Source organism: Doryrhamphus excisus, chromosome 8, assembly GCF_030265055.1.
Source record: "Doryrhamphus excisus isolate RoL2022-K1 chromosome 8, RoL_Dexc_1.0, whole genome shotgun sequence".
NCBI classification, from domain to species: Eukaryota; Metazoa; Chordata; class Actinopteri; order Syngnathiformes; family Syngnathidae; genus Doryrhamphus; species Doryrhamphus excisus.
In genome coordinates, this window is record NC_080473.1 from 20,312,554 (window position 1) to 20,334,855 (window position 22,302).

At 39.8% G+C, this 22,302-nt stretch overlaps 1 protein-coding gene across 7 annotated transcripts in view; it reads left to right on the forward strand.

Annotated features, from left to right (window-relative positions):
• Positions 1–22,302, forward strand: part of robo1 (roundabout, axon guidance receptor, homolog 1 (Drosophila)) — a 379,506-nt gene that overhangs the window by 136,782 nt on the left and 220,422 nt on the right. For 4 of the 7 annotated variants that reach the window (XM_058080083.1, XM_058080082.1, XM_058080090.1 and 1 more), the window contains exon 1: positions 18,898–19,504. The exons of the other annotated variants lie outside the window; for them this stretch is intronic. In XM_058080083.1, coding sequence (XP_057936066.1) covers positions 19,372–19,504 — 133 coding nt within the window. In that variant the 5' untranslated portion in view covers positions 18,898–19,371. Of the gene's footprint in view, positions 1–18,897; positions 19,505–22,302 lie in introns of those variants that run through there. 7 annotated transcript variants of the gene reach the window in all.

Here is a 22,302-nt window from a genome sequence, read left to right on the forward strand (position 1 = left end):
GAATGCCTCCTCATAGTAATTGTAATGGCTCTTACCCTATTTCACGATGCCTCACAATGTCTCAGTTAATAGCTACTAGGTGTGTTAAACACCTCATCTCAAATAAATACAGTAGATCCATGTATCCGTGAGACTGATTTTTGTTGTGTAGTATTAAGTAACTTTACCTTGCCATATCTCCCCAAATACAGCAAAAGCCATTCATTTCCAAACATTGTCCACCTTACCTCAAATAAATGTTCCCTCAAAAAGGAAAAAAAGGGGCACCGCAGGGAGCTGTAATTTTACCCAATTTCCTCATCTAGGTGCCTCAATTAATCACCATGTGTGCCGTCCAGTTAAACAATTAAACACCGCATCTCAAGTAATAGATCCATAAAAAAACGCTAATTTTTTATGTCACATCAATATAGCGTTACCTTTGCTTTATTTCCTCAAATAATTGCGAAGTCTACTTTAAAAATTAAGACACCTTGCTCCAAATCAATGCTCCCTCTAAAACAAAACCAAAAAAGCACATTTTAGGCACCACAAGACCCTATTTCATGAAATAAACGCTGTACATCATATACTTTAAGAAATCAATGCCTTACCCGAATAAATACCTCCTTAATTAAAAAAAATATAAAAAAATATATATTTAAATTCCCAAGTGTGTTGCCCATGTCAAAAATTAAACAAGAAATTTCCTCCAATATACAAAATGCCTCACTTAATTGCCGCATGTGGCGTCCACTTAGAGTTAAACCCTCATCTCAAATAAATAGATCTTTGTTTAAAACAAGGCAAAATTTTTGTCGTACTAAGGCAGCTTTCCCTTTAACTTATTTCCTCGCGTATATGCCCTGTGTTTATTCATTGGCAAGTGCAATGTCCACTCCAAAAATTAAACGCCTTGCCTCAAATAAACGCTCCCTTTAAAACAAAAAAAGCTGTAGCTGTAATCACCTTTATCCTATGTGAACCCATGTGTCTAATAAAAACCTAAATAACCAGATGGCATGCCTCAATTAATCGGCAAATGCTTCATCCACGCACCTTACCCTAAATAAATGCCCCCATTTTTGGCGCCATAAGGTATCTGCGAATATTTTACTCTTTATTTTTAAAAGAAGGCTATTTTTTTGTCCCAACGCACCCGCTTGAAGTCTTCCTCCAAGCTTTAGGGGGAATATAAGTACAAATAAATGGAAATAAGTAGAATGCTTTTGAACATACTATTGTCTGTCGTCGTCGACATCGACGTCATGCGTCGTGCAGGCACAGCAGAGGCCGTTCAAGGGCGGTCACAAAGACAAAAAACAATGTGACTTCAATGGAAATAAGTGCTAAGAATGTGTGGCTGCGCCGCTAAGCACCTAAAATAAATGGAATCTTGTGGCAGAAGGACTGCAGGGACAGATAAATACTGAGACGCCAAATGATGAAGATAGAAAGAGTCAATCTCGCTTGGCAGTTAAGTGTGTCGCCTTCAGGAAGATCTCCGCTTCAGCCTCTTATTGTCTGTCTGCAGACAAGCAGAGAAGGGCACAACGTTGTGTTTGCGTCGAGTGAATCTGAGGCTCTATTATCTGGCCTTATTGCTCCACAAATGAGAAATTCCGGCCCAGTTATTCCTTCCCGGAGATGCTACCTCCACCTTACATTGACGGCAAAGCAGCATGTAATGATACAGCTCATTGCAAACGAGGGAGGCGGCGGGCGCTAATGAATGAGGCGGGGATACAATCAGATAAGGCGGCGCCCGACTTAAATGGGGCTCTCCTCCTCAACCTTCAGCCGCCCCGACCCCATCTCGCCACCACGACGCTCCGCACCATTATTCAAATCCTAACAAGCCGATTCATTTAGAGTGTCAGCGAGCAGAATTGGATTGCCGCTTCAACGAGCCCACAGCAAAACATAAAGATGTTTTTCCAAGCGCCCAGGATGCGGTATTTGCATAATTTCACCTCAGGGTGGCGGCACACTAATAATAAGTTATGATAAAAGGGCCATCAGGGGTAGCAATGTAAAGGGGAACACGAGATGCACCAACCCAGATTAATACCCGACTTCTGTCTCTTCTGCGCTGAAATGCCACGAGATACAAGATAATGAGACGGAATTTGTAGTGATAACATACCTGACTGTGTGTGTGTGTGTGTGTGTGTGTGTGTGTGTGTGTGTGTGTGTAAATACAAATGAGAAGGTCAAACAGTGCGCTCTCAACGTGAGATGTTTCCCTAAAACAAAGCAAAGTAATTCGGTACATTTACAACCACAAAAAAAAAAAAAAAATATTGCATGAATTGGATCGAAACAAGCTTTTCAAAATCCACGACAACAACTTAATTAGATCGTAATTGACTTTTTAAAGATCGGATTAACATACCTAGAATATGTGAGTTCACTACCAGTTCCATCTTGAATGTGCAATCCATGACAAACTCCATGATGCGTCTAAACGGCTCCTTATTTTTACAATAAAAGCATTTTTGTCACAAAAAGGTAACTATAATTACCTTTATTCTCATTTCTCAAGTATACACATATACAAATATACACAATCACCAAGTGCGTCGTCCACTTCAACAAATAAATACCTCATTTTCAATAAATCCCGCATTAAAAATGATTTTTTTTACAATAGTGCTTATACTGTAATATACTGTATACTATATAGTTTAAGCTGGGATAGGCTCCAGCACCTCCGTCAAAGAGAAACCGTTGATGTTTTACAAACTGGTGTTGAATATCACAACATTACGCGACAAAGTGCGTTCTTTGGGCAACCCAAATGAGCTGACGGTGATCGTTTTTTGTGATCGGCTTTAAAAGCCATTTATCGGCATTAGCCGATCACATGTTTTTTAGGGAAATCGGCAGATTGACCCCATCATATCTTTTCAACCACTTCAGATCTAACTCTAGTTTAATATATGTTTGGGTTTTATATATGTTTAATTTCCCTTTTGTCATGGGAAAAGCCCAAAATATGAAATATTTTCCACAAGTGAGGTAGAATATTTGGGGTTTTTGACTAATTTTTTGAGAAAATGACAATATATTATTTCAATAATATATATTTATTAAAGTGTGATGCGTCTAAACGGCTCACCTCAAACGCCTCCTTATTTTTACAATAAAAGCATTTTTGTCACAAAAAGGTAACTATAATTACCTTTATTCTCATTTTTCAAATATACATTGTCTCAATCACCAAGGGCGTCGTCCGCTTCAACAAATAAACACCTAATTTCCAATAAATCTCTCCTTATTAAAAATGATTTTTTTACAATAGCGCTTATACTGTAATATATAATATTACATATAATAATAATATAATAATATAACCCTCGTGAGGAAAAAGCAGTCGAAAATGAATGAATGAACGATATAGTTTACAGAGGATCGAACCAGCAGCCATTGAAACATTGATATTGTTTGTTGTCAAACTGTCCATTCATTGCCATTCATTCATTTTCTACCGCTTATCCTTACAAGGGTCGTGGGTATGCTGGAGCCTATCCCAGCTGTCTTCGGGCGAGAGGCAGGGTACACCCTGGACTGGTGGCCAGCCAATCACAGGGCACATATAGACAAACAACCATTCACACTCACATTCATACCTATGGACAATTTGGAGTCATTTCCTTAAAAAAATAAAATAAAATAAAATAAAATAAAATAAATAAAAAATAAAATAAATAATAATAAATAATAAAATAATAATAAATAATAAAATAATAAAATAATAATAAATAATAAAATAATAAAATAATAAAATAATAAAATAATAAAATAATAAATAAATACAAATAAAATAAAATAAAATAAAATAAAATAAAATAAAATAAAATAAAATAAAATAAAATAAAATAAAATAAAATAAAATAAAATAAAATAAAATAAAATAAAATAAAATAAAATAAAATAAAATAAAATAAAATAAAATAAAATAAAATAAAATAAAATAAAATAAAATAGTTTGGACAATTTGGAGTCGCCAACACGGGGCGGGGAGGATGGGGGGAGTGGATTGAACCCGGCTCTCCTAGCCATGTGGCCTGCACGCTAACCACCGTGCAGCCATGGGGGCAAATGTCACAGCTAATGGAAATGTGGAAGTCCTGATATCATACATGTCCTAAGTGAACGAACTAAAAATGGCAGAATTTGAAATAAAAACAATTTGAAATAAAAATGTAGACTGGGATGGAAGATCGAACCAGCAACTATCACGATGTGGGGAAAAAATAAGCACTCACCTTCTCATCCATGTCATTCTGCAGAATAAGCAGACTGTTCCAGTAATGTAAAATGTAAAATTACCCATTTATTTTCAATGAACTTTTTGATGTTAGATTGGTTTAAATCAGTTGAGTTATTACTACTACTACTACTATTACTACTACTACAACTGTTTATGCATGATCCACAGTTTATTCTTGTCCTGTAGCGATTAAGGCCTCCGATATTTACATCTCAGGGTTGCCACAAACCTGCATCAGCTTCACAAGGACACTCCGGCTGCTTCGCTTAATGCCCACTCCGTCACCGGCAATGGCTTTCCGGCGTACATTAGACGGACATCAGCGTGGATTTATTCATCTGGGCACAAAGGCGGCCCCGCAAGCAAAGTGGATGTTTGTCCATTACCAATGCTCCACATTGCCGGGGGCTCGTCGCCACAAGTCAAATAGACACCACGCTTGGGAGGGAAGGCGCTCAGGAAGCACCACAATAAGTCTTTGTTTCTTGGTGTGCCTTGTTTGTTCCCAAAAGGAAATTCTATTTTTCTAGCTGTTGGCTTATTAGCTCTCTGGACTTGTGCAAAAACACTGAATGGGACAAATTGATTGAAGTTTTGTGACTTAAGTATCGCCATATGTGGGAGGAACCGTAGATATCTGTAGGTCTAGTCTAGTCTTATAGTTTAATGCCGCCTTTGAGCAAAATGCCATTTAGTATTTGGCCTCTTGTTCGCGTTCTCTTTTATTTGAAAAGAATGAGATACTGTAGTTTGGAGACAAAAAGTCAAGCTAGCAGGCAAGCAGAATCCATACTTTAATAGCAGCAAACGGGGGCAAACACAATTGAAGGGAATCGATACTGCTTTCACGTTTGATCGTCCATCACTTTCCCATGAGCGCTTGCTTACCTTTTGTCCTTTTGTCTCGCTTTTCCTCTTCTTCTGTGGTGATGAAGCGTAAACAGCAGACAACAACAACTCTGCGCATGCAATCAATCCTGCTCGAGTGCTAAAAATCATGAAAGGAAGGCAGACTTTGGTGTACCTAATGTTGTGGCCACTTTAGGCTGCAAGCAGATGGTTCAAAGGTGAAGGATGAGCGGGTTGGGACAGTTGGGAGAGGACCACGCACATACTGACCTGTGCAATTGTCACCTTTCTGCACTGACCCCCCCACCCCCCAACCCCCCTTTGGTCTGCCACTCCCACCCTGCAGCTCGTGCGCCACGTAGGTGATGAAAGAGCCCAGTAATGGATCTTTTCTAGATCCCAGTCTGCCTAAAGTCTTGTGACAGCTCCAACCCCCCATCCTTTATTCTTGTCTTCTTCTACCAGGAAGAGGCCTGATGCATTTTGAGTGAATGAATTTCATTATGTTTCAGCTCCTGTTGGCACACGAGGCGTGGATTAGCCGACATGTTTGACCAGCATGCTTTCAGATAGCAAACATGCAGGGATGTTTTAAATATTCAAGATAAAATATGAATAAATAAATAAGATAAAATGGCCAGGCAACAACAACTTATGTTGGCTACATGCCAGGAAAACTAATGGGTTTTTAGCATTTTCTATTTATTTTGTTGTACTCTTTAACCTTTTAACACAAACATCTTCCTTGCCAACTTGGGGCAGAAAGTGAAAGGACAAGGAGAGTTGGCAGTCACATACAAAAATATTCTTTTGAAATTATTTTGATTTTATTAGATTATTATTGCTTAAATTATGTTGTTATGTGTATTTCTGTTGACTTGATTTTATTTGATTACATTGTTATATAAATGATTTATCAACCTAAAAAAATGACAAAGGTATTATTACATTAATTCACAATATTTATATTAATGCGTTTCTTTATATTATTATTTTTTACTTTGTATAACATTATAAATTAATGGGTTTATATTGTTTTTCACATAGGAAAAATAATTATTAAAGAATGATTCATTAGGACAAGTCATTAAAAATAGTAATTTAATTGTAATTCATTCATTCATTCGTTTTAAACCGCTTTTTCCTCATGAGGGTCGCGGGGGTGCTGGAGCCTATCCCAGCTGCCTTCGAGCGAGAGGCGGGATACACCCTGGACTGGTCGGCCAGCCAATCACAGGGCACATATAGACAAACAACCATTCACACTCACATTCATACCTATGGACAATTTGGAGTCGCTAATTAACCTAGCATGTTTTCGGAATGTGGGAGGAAACCGGAGTACCCGGAGAAAACCCACGCATGCACGGGGAGAACATGCAAACTCCACACAGAGATGGCCGAGGGTGGAATCGAACCCTGGGATGTTTAAACTGAGATGTTTAAATGAATACATGAGGTGAGGAAGCTGAAGGAAGTCGAGGCAGAGACAAATGAGGGTGGAATTGAACCTGTGAGGTCTGCGCGCTAACCACTCGACCACCGTGCCGCCTTAATAGTAATATAATTTAATTTAAATAGCAATTTCATGGTTATGTTGTAATGTTTAGTTTATTATATATTTTATTATATTGATTAATATTCATTCATTTTCTATACCTCACAAGGGGTGCTGGAGCCTATCCCAGCTGTTGACTGCCAGCCAATGTAATCAAACGCGCTAATCACTCTACCACCGTGCAGCCTTGTATTTGTTAGAATAATATATAAAAATGACATTTTGACATGATTGTGTTATATATAGTATAACAATAATAAGAAGGAATGGTTGTACAAAAATCTTCAATAGTGCTTCTCGTCAATATGTTTGCGTACAGTGCGACAACGTCTGTGCCAATTTTCCAGGGCCATATGCTGAGACGCCAGCAGGGAGATGATTGACATGGGAGCTTCCTCCTCACTAATGTATAAAAATGTGCCAGTGATCGCTGTTCACTCATGCGCTGGAGCATGCCAGCAAATCTCCAACCCGCCTCGAGGTCCAGGTCCCCCGTCGTCAGGCGACGTGTACGCCCACCCCCCCCCAAACACTCAATCTGCTGTACAAGTACCCATCCCTCCTCCCTGTCTATCTCCCACCACCCCGTCCCTGCTCCTGCGTCTTGGCACACACGCTTTGCTATGCGGCGAAATTCAATCAGATGCTTAATTACATCCTAACATGGGTTCCTACCAGCTGGCTTTATTCCCCCGCTCCTGATTAAAGGGATTTGAGAAATGAAATTTAACAGTGGATTTGCATACGCCTCTAAACGGAGGGAATTGTTCGCCCGTTTTATGGCCTGCTGGCTGCGCTCTCTGCGGCCCATCGAGTCACCAAAAACATACACAAAGCTCCAGTTTGCCACAGCAGGTAGAGTGGAGTGGAACCTCCCCCAAGATCCCTTTTGTTAGTAGTTTGAAACTATTCCCGGGTAAAACGTTATTAGCCGTAGAAGTATTATTGTTAACATAACAACAATCAAACACTCTTTCAGACGTTACGCTTTATGGGAGCGATGCTCTCATCAGGATTCCGATCCCGATCATTTGTGAGTGACATCGGTTGATACCGATCACATGGAATAACTGTACTTTTTTTTAATGAGTGCTTTTGTTCTGGTGAACCATTAGATTATAGATTATTATTAAAAAACATACAAATTGTTCAGTGAAAGTTAGTACGTACCCCATAAAGGTGATATGCACTTCCTCGTGGGAGTGAATGCATCCCATAATCAGTTCCCAGTTCCACATGTCCAAAAGGAGTAGGAAGAAGCAAAGCTTATTAAATCCTACCCCTCCATCTGGTACTTTTACAATCAGTAACTGTTACATTTGTTCACTTCCTGCTTTCCTAATATAGTTTAAAATTTTAAAAATTTAAAATTTTAAAAATTTTAAAATTTTAAAAAATTTTAAATTTTTTTAATTTTTTTAATTTTTTTAATTTTTTTAATTTTTTTAATTTTTTTAATTTTTTAATTTTATTTTTGTCCCGTACCAAAGTAGGAGGTGATATGAGCATCCAATGCCATAATGGGTACCATAGTGCGTGTCAATATAGTGATATATATAGCACATCATGACTGGTTCAAGACTCTTCATCCTTGTATTTAGCAAACATCAACTGCTTGTATTGTTTCTTGAATTGGCTCATCGTTGTGCATTGTTTGATTTCCTTACTCAATCCATTCCATAGTTTGATTCCACATACTGAAATGCTATGGCTAGCATAACGTAGTCCTAGCATAGAAGTGTTTCAAATGTACTTCTTCCCTGAGATCATATTTCTCCTCTCTTGTAGAGAAGTATTGGATGACATTTTTAGCTAATTGGTTGTTTTTATCCTTATGCATTATTTTAGCTGTTTGAAGATGAACTATATCAGCAAGTTGAAGTATTTGTGATTTTAGAAATAAGGAGTTAGTATGTTCTCTGTAGGCGGCATTATGAATTATCCTTACTGGCCTTTTTTTGCAGTACATTTAGCGAGTGAAGATTGCTTTTATAGTTATTAGCCCATATTTCCACACAATAAGTAAGATATGGTAGAACCAGAGAGCAATAAAGAGTATGGAGTGATTTCTGATTGAGAACAAATTTTGCTTTGTTCAATATTGAAATATTTCTGGCCACCTTATGTTGTATATTTGTAATATGAGGTTTCCAGCTCATATTTTCATCTATTGTGATCCTCAGAAATTTATGTTCCTGAGTTGTCATGTCGCCACCGCACGGTGATCGTTTTTTGTGATCGCCATTTATCGGCATTAGCCGATCACATGTTTTTTAGGGAAATCGGCAGATGCTAATCAGTGGCCTTGACCCTATCATATCTTTTCAACCACTTCAGATCTAACTCTAGTTTAATATATGTTTGGGTTTTATATATGTTTAACTTCCCTTTTGTCATGGGAAAAGCCCAAAATATGAAATATTTTCCATTTTTTTTCTATTTTTTTTTAGAAAATGACATTATTTTTATTTTTTAAACATTTTTTGGTCCTTCATATCATGTGTAGTCTACTTTTGGAAATTGCAGCACCTGATTGCTTTCTTTGGAGCTTTGGTCGATCCGATGGAAACACAGTCGCGGCTTCTATGGATGCATAGTAAATTTTACCGTTAGCTCAGCAGGTGTGAAAAATTACTTTTTCTTTATTTTTCTCCTGCTGCTGTGCTCCTCGTCTCCGCTTCACACTTTGATACAAAGCAAAGCGGAGAAATTACCTCCATGTTGAAGCTACGCCACCTTTTGGAAGCGGTGTTGCCAAAAAAAGCCAAAGAAAAAGCTTACACACACACAATAAGGTCATCCTTTGATACCTCGTCTACTTTTTTTGCGGTGATGAGAGGTGATTCCTCACAAATAAGGATATCCATCCATCAAATCAAAATTGCATGGCCACCCCTCCATCCCCCAGTTAATGTACGCCATGTAAACTGTAATGAAGGATCCACGTACCATCGCCGCCATGATAGCCTGTGACTCAGGTATTCCTGGTTATTCATCACCGCAAAAAGAGGCATACTGAGAATAGTGAAATGTAGCTGATATCTGCCTGATGAATGGCATGCAGAGAAGTAGTGCGGCTTTAAGGCTTTTTATGTTTTTTCCCTAATGGGGCCAAGTGGGCCCGCTAACCAAGCTGTGCAAAGAAAATGGCCCCATTAATCACAGTGAAGCTAGCGCCATCATCTCCATATGATTACTCCGCTCATGTGTTGGCTGCACTGCTGCACCAGTGTGACGTCCTCCTCGCTTTCATCCCTTTGGAAATCATCTCCGCTCTCCTTTTTTTTTTTTTTTTTTTTACCTCCCTTGTCTTAATCCGTGGCCGCTCCTAATCTATCCTGAGAGTTGATCTGCTCGGCCCGTGCTTAGTTTATTTTATGCAATTAAGAGTGATCCTGTTGGAAGTTTGTATTAAAGGGATTAAAGGCTTACAAGGCTCGCTCCATTCACACAGACAGAAGGGAGTGGTAAAAAAAAAAGTGTGTGTGTGTGTGTGTGTGTGACGCCACCATCATGGCCTTGTGATTACAGTGAGGGAGCACTTTAGCATCAGTTTAAAAGCGTATCAAGCATTAGCGCTCTTTACTTTCTATGAAGGACACCATCATAATTAGTCCCATTGAAACAACAAGGAGAGTACCTGCAAAATACAAAATGCTCAATTTATCTGTCAGGACAAGAGGGGCGGGGGGCGGGGGCGGGGAAGTGGGGGTCAAATACCCTCACAATGTGAGACTGTACTGCCATCTGTCGGGCATACATATAATCACTGAATTCAGCAACAATAGGAAAATACTACTGTAGGTTTAAATAGCATATGCATTACATAAATACAGTGTAATGCACTGTCTATGTTTATTATAAATATACTAATATAAAAAAATAATGTGTAAATAACAGGTTTCAATTCAAATAAAAAAAATATAATTTTCTCCGGGTGCTTCAGTTTCCTCCCACATTCCAAAAACATGCTAGGTTAATTGGCGACTCCAAATTGTCCATAGGTATGAATGTGAGTGTGAATGGTTGTTTGTCTATATGTGCCCTGTGATTGGCTGGCCACCAGTCCAGGGTGTACCCCGCCTCTCGCCCCAAAGACAGCTGGGATAGGCTCCAGCACCCCTGCTACCTTCGTGAGGAAAAAGCGGTAGAAAATGAATGAATGAGTCCCTAGTCGCGGCACGGTGGTCGAGTGGTTAGCGCACAGACCTCACAGCTAGGAGACCAGGGTTCAATTCCACACTCGGCCATCTCTGTGTGGAGTTTGCATGTTCTCCCCATGCATGCGTGGGTTTTCTCCGGGTACTCCGGTTTCCTCCCACATTCCAAAAACATGCTAGGTTAATTGGCGACTCCAAATTGTCCATAGGTATGAATGTGAGTGTGAATGGTTGTTTGTCTATATGTGCCCTGTGATTGGCTGGCCACCAGTCCAGGGTCCTCTCACCCCAAAGACAGCTGGGATAGGCTCCAGCACCCCCACGACCCTCAAGAGGATAAGTGGTAGAAAATGAACAATATATTGTTGAATAGAGAGCCAGAGTGATAGATTGTGTAAGAGGTCCATCTGCTGGTGAGATGATGAATTACATGCAAAAACAAATCATACACAATTTGTATATTAGTGTTTAGTAAATACTGCAAATACAGTTTTTTTTATGTAAGTCTGACTCCATGTACCTGATCTGCATTGAACTGAATCTCAATACCGCCCTCTAGTGGACGTGTGCTCCATTACAGGCTTCTGTAGCTAAATACATAATCTAAAATGAGGGACAAGGATCTAAATAATGCATACAATGTTCCTTTGAAAGAATGATTTAAAAACATGCAATAAAATAAAAAATCCAAATTTTTGAATCAGAAATATCTTTTACAGACAATAATGTGGAAAATGCATAATAATCACACACCATTAAATAACCGCCTTAAAGTGAGGCGCACATAAGTGAGTGTCATAATAAGGACAGAAAAAACTGCAGAGACATTCTTGTGAACCGTTGGAGGTTGGTTCTGGTCCGGATGGCCCTGCAGCCACAGCAGCTGTAAATCACAGTACACACATCGTACACGCGGGGCTTGCAGGCACGCAAGGTGAAAACCAGAGCATGGCAACAAATGAATTCTTGTTGGTTTTATTAGCAAAATAAAGGAGATGTATGTTGATGTTGACATTAAAAGTCAGTTTGGTTTGAGCTTCGCTGCTGAATCGCTGCCTCTGTGCCTTTAAGTGATCACATCTCTTCTCCCTGCAAGCATTAACCTTCAGCCAGGTTGGCCTCCTGACTTCTCATTGATTGGAGCCGCCCATTCTGTGTCTTTGTGTGTGTCAGGAAAGACAGATCGAGGATGGGGGTGGTGGGTGTTGCCGCTGTGCTGATTGAATGGGTCATCTTGGAATGGTCATGCAAGGAATGTTGCAGTGGTATGAAAATGTGTCTGAACCTTTTGGAATTTCTCACATTTCTGCATAAAATCACCATCAAATGTGATCTGATTTTTGTCAAAATCACACAGATGCAAAAAAACAGTGTCTGCTTTAACTAAAACCACCCAAACATTTATAGGTTTTCACATTTTAATGAGGATAGCATGCAAACAATAACAGAAGGGGGAGGAATAAATAACTGAACCCTCTGTTTAAGGAGACTTAAAGAGGAATTGAAACCAATTTTTACCAAACAAAATCACCATCAAATGTGATCTGATCTTTGTCAAAATCACACAGATGCAAAAAACAGTGTCTGCTTTAACTAAAACCGCCCAAACATTTATAGGTTTTCACATTTTAATGAGGATAGCATGCAAACAATGACAGAAGGGGGAGGAATAAATAACTGAACCCTCTGTTTAAGGAGACTTAAAGAGGAATTGAAACCAATTTTTACCAAACAATTGAAGTCAGGTGTGTGCCCAATCACTGATTGGTGGCTTAAAGCTGCCCTGCCCACTATAAAACACACACCTGATAAGAATTGTCTGAAGCTGTAAAAGAGCCGTCTGAAGACCTGCGATCAAGAATTATTGATTTGTATGAAGCTGGGAAAGGATACAAAACCATCTCTAAAAGTCTGGATGTTCATCAATCGACAGTGGTATATGAAAAAGTATCTGAACCTTTTGCAATTTCTCACATTTCTGCATAAAATCACCATCAAATGTGATCTGATCTTTGTCAAAATCACACAGATGAAAAAACAGTGTCTGTTTTCACTAAAACCACCCAAACATTTATAGGTTTTTATAAAGAAGAATGGGCCAAAATTAGTCCTGGTTGAAGTTATTGCTGCCAAAGGGGGGGGGGGGGTCACAAAATATTAAATGTGATGTCAGAAATGTCAGTTACTTATTCCTCCGCCTTATGTCATTGTTTGCATGCTATCCTCATGAAAATATGAAACCCTACGAATGTTTGGGCGGTTTTAGTTAAAGCAGACACAGTTTTTTTCATCTTTTTTTTCATTTGATGGTGATTTTATGCAGATATGAGAAATTCTGAAAGGTTGAAATACTATTTCATACCATTGTAGCTCCTGTTCATCACACACACACAGCCACACACACAATCAGATGCATCCAAACCCTTTTTCAGGCTAGTCCAATTATTGTGTACTAGACGTTGTTGTACATTCCTGAGTGTCGGCTCCTCTGAAATATGGAGCACTCGCTACAAAAATCTGTTATCATGCTGTTCTGTTGCTCGTCTGACTGCTAATTTATGATCCGTCTTGTCATGGCCAAGTATGCAAGAATGACTACAATTCTGACCAAATAAACTGGAAGGCTATTTATTTGTTAGGGAACTTGTATTTTTCAACATTTATTTTAAGATGGAACAATGGCATTTCTCTCAGATTTTAGATTTCTTTGTTTTCTGGGGAGCTAAAGACCTCAGTGTCAGTGCTTCTCTGCTCTTGCCACTTCATAGACTTGAGTGTGGTGGTCCTGCTGGGTCTCTCGCTGTGCTCCAAGCTGTGCACTGATGTCCAGGCCCTCCGTCTGTCCCTTTGTAGCACGCGTCCACCATGCTGTTGCATCTCTCTCTCACTGGGACTCGGGCCGCAACAAAAGCTTGACAAACACCAAGTTAAAAAAAAAAAAAAAAAAACATGATGTGAGTTACCTTGCCTTTGGGCAAACATGAATGAGTAATCGGAAAAAAAGTCAGCCAGTCAGATAATACTGGATTCAATTATTCATTCATTCATTCATTTTCTACCGCTTTTTCCTCACGAGGGTCGCGGGGGTGCTGGAGCCTATCCCAGCTGTCTTCGGGCGAGAGGCGGGACTGGGGGAAGGACACCCTGGACTGGTCGCCAGCCAATCACAGGGCACATATAGACAAACAACCATTCACACTCACATTCATACCTATGGACAATTTGGAGTGGCTAATTAACCTAGCATGTTTTTGGAATGTGGGAGGAAACCGGAGTACCCGGAGAAAACCCACGCATGCACGGGGAGAACATGCAAACTCCACACAGAGATGGCCGAGAGTGGAATCGAACCCTGGGATGTTTAAACTGAGATGTTTAAATTAATACATGAGGTGAGGAAGCTGAAGGAAGTCGAGGCAGAGACAAATGAGGGTGGAATTGAACCCTGGTCTCCTAGCGGTGAGGTCTGCGTGCTAACCACTCGACCACCGTGCCGCCTTAATAGTAATATAATTTAATTTAAATAGCAAATTTATGGTTATGTTGTAATGTTTAGTTTATTATATATTTTATTACATTGATTAATATTCATTCATTTTCTATACCCCACAAGGGGTACGGGGAGAACATGCAAACTCCACACCGAGATGGCCAAGGGTGGAATTGAACCCTGTTCTCCTAGCTGTGAGGTCTGCGCGCTAACCACTAGACCGCCGTGCCGCCGTATTCAATTATACTGGATGTAAATAAACAAATGGTATACATAGTCAATTAGTGACTATATATAGATATTTGTATAGGTGCGTTATGTTGTTTATTTCTTCTTAGCTGAAAGCAGCATCAGCATGTTTGTGCGTATTTTTTCCAACATTGACTTTGCAGCTTTGTTGTTGAAGGAACCAGGAAATCATGTTTCAGCCACTTTAACTGTCCTTTAGTTGAGCTATGGATACATTCGTGCTTGAGTACAATTCCGAGTAACCATCTTGTGAGATAAAATGTCCTAAAAAAAGCCCCCGAAATGGTAACTATTTGAATATTCTTTCTACTAAATGTTTTCCCTTCGATTGGCTGGCGACTATTTCAGGGTGTGCAACCTTCTCTTGCCCAAAGTCAGCTGGGATAGGCTCCAGCATACACTCCTTGGCCCTTGGATAGAAAATGGATAGTCTCCGTGTATGCACTTCATAGTAGTAGATGAAAGCAACAATATCATATCATACTTTGACCTAAAAACTCCTGCATTAGAATCATTGGGAGGCGACACTAGCCCCTAACAGGGAGAATAACAGCCCTGTTGTTGCTATGGCAACACCTCATTACCGACTTTACTGATCTCTGGACCAGTCAGGACACCTTTTTGTTACTTTTTATCATAAAATAATACAGGAATGCATCAAACAGTTTCAATATAACATTTTACATTTTTGATTAATTACTCATTCATTTTGAGTGATCTTTAATTATTTATTTATTAATTATTTTTAATTATTTATTATCTTATTTAGTGTATGTTGTCTTTTATCTTGTATTTTATATTGGTGTTTTTTTTATCTTCTGTACAGCGACCTTGGGTGTCCTGAAAGAAGCTTTTAAATAAAATGTATTATTATTATTATTATTATTATTATTATTATTATTATTATTATTATTATTATTATTATTATTATTATTATTATTATTATTATTATTATTATTATTATTATTATTATTATTATTATTATTATTATTATTATTATTATTGTTATTGTTATTGTTATTATTATTAATTGGATATCAATATAATTACAATAATTACAAATTTCCCCACTGAGGGACGAATAAAGGCATATCTTATATACGCTAATATAAACATATTTTTAATAAAACAATTAATATTATGCCAATATATTTCTCAATTAAAATTTATGGGCAATTTAGATAATGTTACTTTTTAAAATGTATTTATTCATATTTTAACCAGTTATTTAATTGTTCAAGTTAGACTTTTTTGATAGCTACCTCTGATTGGCATCTCTTGGCGTCAGATCGCCAGTCTGAGGTTCTAATTATTGCCAACCTATAATTATTTGAGTGCTTTTCTAATCATTTGCTTGATTGGTTACCTGCAGGAACTCTGTTACACGACTGATGAAGGGCATTGTCCATCCATGTTGCAAGAAATATCACTCGGGTGGCCACGGGTGATCAGCATTGAAAGGCTTTTCTTGAAGATTTTTCACGCCAATCGGTCTATACCAGGGGTGGGCAAACTTTTTGACTCGCGGGCCGCATTGATATAACAAAATTTCCGGGGGGGGCAGACTATATATTTTACACGTAACAGTCCACCTGGTATTATTGTATCTGTAAAATTGTCATGCAATCTGCTATTATTATTTATTATTTTATATTTATATTTAAATATTTTAAAAATAATAAAATATTATAATAATTAAAATAAAATTAAAATAATATTATTATATTATTATTATGTAAAATATGCAAATATAACAATATTATTATGTATAATTAATATAATAATTAGCATTAATATAATAAATATAATAATCAGAATAGTTATAATAATAATATAATAATTGTTATTTTAATTTTTATTATTATTATGTGCTTGTGTCTCTTTTTTCAGGAGCACTTTGTAAACAACAGACCATGTCAAACAACGAAATTGATACAACCATCAAAAGGTTGGCTCAGGCCATGATGCCAGGTTGTATGTTGAGTTTAAATGAAATACTTGGGCGGGCCGTATTCAAACACTTGGCGGGCCGGATGTGGCCCCCGGGCCGTAGTTTGCCCACCCCTGGTCTATACTGATCGGCGACCTATCAATTGGAGCATCCCTACTTGAATGCATTGGTTTTTTTCTTCATATTGGATTAATATGTTTCACTTGGTAATGACATTCCAACGGTGCCTTAGGTGGCGTGGAAATACAATGAGAGAGACCGTGATGCGACCTTCAGTTTCCCACACTAACCTGCACCAACCTAATCTCCCCACCCACCCGCCGACACCCGCAGGAAATGAGCGATGTAACCGTAAACGCAGACTTGCTGATCTTGTTCTTGCTAAAATAGTCCTCATGGTGTGTGTGTGTGTGTGTGTGTGTGTGTGTTGTAGTGTGCTAAGTGAGAAGGCAGCCATTGCAATATAATATTTATTTATATTGTTTTAGAGGCTACTTGCTCAGCACACATTAACTTCATTGTGAAGCACTTAAAAACGCGTCTTTCTGGACTGGATGGGTTGTGTTACTATCAGGCTAAACACAAATCCTACAGTATTCAATGCATGCAAACTACATGGCAAAAAAAAGCAATAGGAGACAGCATATGCTGCTTGCAATGAAATACCCCATAATAGCAGTGATATCCAATGTGCACAATTACTTTGTTATGTATCTATTGTAGAATATGGCAAAAAAATAAAAAATAAAGGAGGGATTTTTTTTCAATATACATGCACACTAGGCTTTGTTAGTCAAGACAATGCATGATAGGCTGCTCTGCTTCGCTTGGGGAGAAAACACATTTGGACAAAATATTGCACAAATAAGAGAACAAATAGAAGCGCCATGTGGTTGGCCTTGCATATAATGCTCCATCATAATGGGCTTATTGGCACATTCGGGCATGGTCGCATAGTGTATCGACCCCGGGATGCAGAGATGAGGACCCCAATTGCAGGTAAAAATATATTTAATGATGCTATGCAGCAGGACAACACACTAGCATGTCTAATAGAAAAAGCGACAATGACCCGACAACGAAAGAAGCACACACGTGAACTAAATAGGCATAACAGAAAATGGGAAAAGGGAGATAATTGAAAGCAATGGAAAACAGAACAGAGCAACACAGGAAGTGACTACAAAATAAGGGCATGAACCAGGAACTAAGGAAAAGAGGAAAACTAAGAGCTGTCACAAGGGGGAGAAACCAAATCGTGACACTTATTTCTCAAAATAACGACGACGCATTTATTAAAAACAGAAAAATATACAAACTTTTTCAGTGCTTTGGTTCCGATTTTTTTCTACAATAAAAGCTCTGATAAAACATTCCACTCAAATATCTTAATTTTTATTTTTATGCACAAAATAAGATAAAAAATACATAGACAAATCAAGAATAAAGAAAATCAATCAGTAATAAATAAATATAATAATAATAAAACGGCAAATAATAAAAAAATAAGAAACCACATATAGTTGGTGGGTAGACAAATGATTTTTTTCAGATTAAAATGAACAAAGCATTATTAGAGCCCTGTAGACATGACAAAACACGACTATAGTCACATTTATACTCTTTTTATTTACAACATATTGCGCAACTGCAGGGTCTTGAGACACATGCTAACTCGCAAACTAGAGAGCTAGCGACCTAAACGGAAGCCTTCAAGTTATTTCCTTTCAACTTAAATAGCCAAAAACTTACCACTTCCACACGGATAGGGAGGATAACTATTAACAGTTATTTAACCTTTAACATGAACATGAATCAAACGTAATAATTTTTTTCTGGGTACATGATACCATACAGCATCCATATCAAACTTTAACATTAAACTTTCATATCAAGGCGGGGGCCTCAAACTAGTATCCTGCGGGCCACATTTGGCCCGCGGGCCGCATGTTTGAGACCCGTGCTTTAAGGTGTTGTTATTTCCAACATCAGAACATCAGAACATCACAATTTGTGATGTTCTGCTGGAGCCATTAGGAGATTTACTACCAGGATCTGTGCTGCACATTAGCATCCCGTCAAAGTGCTGTATATATATATCAGTACTGTATACTTTATATATGTGTGTGTGTGGATGTGCACGTGTGTACTGGTACTGGTTGGGCATGCAGGTCGGCCAGAAGGACATGCAGACGTAGTGTTATATTACAGCTCATGATGGAAATCCATCCATGGATGAGCATCATGGGTGTGCCAATGTGTAAAAGCGCCACAGGACTTGAGAGATTGCTCTCTCTCTCACACACACACACACACACACACACACACACACACACACACACACACACACACACACACACACACACACACACACACTTGCTTCGTCCTCCACTACCTCCCTCTCGTTCTCCCCCACCGGTGAGATGCTCACTCGTTCTCTCTGAGACGCTCTCAAAGTCAAGGCTGCTCTGTGGTGAACTGTCGCTGTGATTTATTTCTGACGCTCGCATCAACACTCCGGGACGAGTGGCAGCCTGGCGGAGACAGAGCGAGAAGACAGAGTCTCGGACGCAGCCATCGACTCAGTCGGGTGACAGCGTTTGCAGGCTGCTGCGCGAGTGATGTGTCACTAGTTAGTGCTGCTCAACTTCTCGCAGTTAGCCTCTTCCCGCCAACAGTCCAGAGGATTCTCCACAACAGCAAGTGGGATGCTACCACAGTCCATGCTGGAGCACCAATGGTGGGATTACTTTGTCCTCTGAGGGATGTGGGTGCAACCATCAATGAGGACCTGGGTGGCTTTCACTCGCTTCAGCTTGTGATTCCACATCGTGACCCCGCCGTGAGGCACTGGGTAGGATGGGGAGGACGTCGCCTCTGCTGATGCTGCTGCTTTTGGCCTTCCTGGGCGAAGTGCAAAGCGGGGCGTCTTCACCGGGAGACGGCCCGGTGAAGCACAAAGGAAGCTGGAGGTGGAAAGGTGACAGGATCCGTGAGTAAACGTCTCAACCTTGGAAGTTCGGGTGTTTTCTTTGTATTTCCTGGCATTTGAGGATTGATATGACGGATATGTTGATAGTTGGAAGTCGAACTGTTGAGGAACCTTTCCTCTGGAAGTGCTCCGCACTCCATCCTAATCTTCATCTTTACAGATGCCACCTGTGCTGTGCCAGATGTTGTGTTGATATCTTTCTACTGAGGCTGAGTGGGACAATGCATGATATGCTGCTTGCAGAAAGACGACACTGCACCCAAAGCCAGTTCAGACATGTGGACCAAGAGACCACATACTGCAGGGGTGCTCACACTTTTTCAGCATGCGAGCTACTTTTAAAATGACCAAGTCAAAATGATCTACCCACTACAAAAATGCAAAACATCTATTTATTTTCAAATGTATTGAGGATTATTTGTACGTACAATGTATGTTGATGTACCTTACATAACCAAATGAGCCAATATTGCAAAACACACATAATTAACTATTAACATTTTTTGTAATTACCTGAGTTTACTTTGATGACTTGCACTGAATTGAACCAGCCAGGGATGCATAGTCCGGACAGTAGCTGCTGATAGCCAGCCTCAAGCACACTTCCAAATGTTTATCAGTCATGGATAATATCCGTATCATAATATCCGTATAATATTCCATATCCGTATGGAAGTGATATGTTTTTTGCCTTGGTCCAGTTTTTGCCTTTTTACTTGATCCAGCTCCTTCACTCATTTTAGTGACCATAAACTTTAGCGAGGGCTTAAAATCTCGCAATTCGCCGACTAGCTTAGCACTTTGCATCGTTGTTTACGCATGAGCGGTGACCTAAAGGTCAAAATTCAGTTGTCATCTGACTGGTTGTCCTGTATGTCAATCAAGTAACGGGGATGGATGATAGGCTGACATCGTAAGTTCTGCTGCACTTAGAGACGTTGTTTGATTTGATTGGTCGCCCGAAGGGCAACATTCAGTTGTCATCTGAATGGCTGCCTGTATATCAATCAAGTGACGGCATTGATGCTGGGATGATATTTTTTTAATGTCACGCCGCGATCGACCAGCGATCGACCAGTACCACCTCCGTGATCGACCGGTAGATCGCGATCGACTTAATGAGCACCCCTAACATACTGTATGCTGGCACTACATGATCTTCATATCGTTATGTTCATGGTGATGGCGAATACTCGTGCTTGTTCTGTCTGATTCCTCGCTACTGAATGTCACTGAGTGATACTTCTTCTAGTCTGGTCTTGTCACTACACCAGATTATAAATTGCCATCTTGCCCTGTCCATTTGCATCTTCTTATCCTTCCTGACAGCCCGATCGGCTTGCCGCTGTGCCTCCTTCAGTGCAGCTTCAATGAAGAAATATGCTTGCATCTGCGGACATGCTTTGCTTTTTCTGACCAACTACTGGCAAACTTATTTGGGTCCGTATGCTATATACATTCTTCTCTCGCTCATCATTTGTCTCCGCTTCGACTTCCTTCGGCTTCCTCACTCTGTGACGTTTTTCCAAAAGTATTAATTTAAACATGTCAGTTTAAGCATCCCAGGGTTCGATTCCACCCACGGCCATCTCTGTGTGGAGTTTGCATGTTCTCCCCGTGCATGCGTGGGTTTTCTCCGGGTACTCCGGTTTCCTCCCACATTCCAAAAACATGCTAGGTTAATCGGCGACTCCAAATTGTCCATAGGTATGAATGTGAGTGTGAATGGTTGTTTGTCTATATGTGCCCTGTGATTGGCTGGCCACCAGTCCAGGGTGTACCCCGCCTCTCGCCCGAAGACAGCTAGGATAGGCTCCAGCACCCTCCTTGTGAGGAAAAGCGGTAGAAAATGAATGAATGAGTTATTCACTGTCTCACAGTTGACTTTGACCCTTTATTAGTAAAAAAAAATATGCAGAATATTGCAAATTTTACATGCATATACATTGCTAAATTTGAGCCTCGCTCAACTTTTGATGAAGATGACAAAATGTACTCAAACTGGTTGACAAATACACATACTGTAATTTTACAGAAGTTAACAACCCCATCGTGTGTCTGTTTTGTTTTTGCCGTCATTTGTACGTAGTTGAACATCACCTTTCTTAACATCACCTTCACTCTTGCCGGGCTTCTTTTTTTACGGGTCTCATTCTCGGTCATTAATGGCTGAACGGTGCGTTGTAAAAATCCACTCAAGCGTGATGCTGCCTCACTAAAGCAAACGCTGAGTGTTGCTCTCAGTCACTTCGTTACGTATGCTGACACACAAGAAGAACGGATGTTGAAAGTGAGCAGCCAGCGGGAAGATCATCCCTGGGCCCCTGGCTGCTGACAGCTAATGGGATTGTTTGGCACCGTACCACCCGCTCGGCTCTTGAGTGATGAAGTGGCGAGCGTGTCCCCCCTCATGTTTGTCCCCTGTGTGGAGGTTAAAGGGACGCCGCTGTCTTGGTTGCGTTCCAGGATGAAATGACTGCGATGGGATTGGAAGTGGAGCTGCTTTTCAAGGAGACGTGAACTTTGTTAGAACCTGGGGTGACGCTGCAGATCCAGCAGATGGGACTGTTCTGTCTTTCTAGTTATATATTTAATACAGAGCAGCGTATCTGCTGGGAAATCAATGCTTCACATGTGAGTGTTGTTTGTCAACGTAAGTGTATTTTGTGGCGTAACTTGGGCTTTTGGGCGGCACGGCGGTCTGGTGGTTAGTGCACAGACCTCACAGCTAGGAGACCAGGGTTCGGTCCCCGCCCTCGGCCATCTCTGTGTGGAGTTTGCATGTTCTCCCCGTGCAT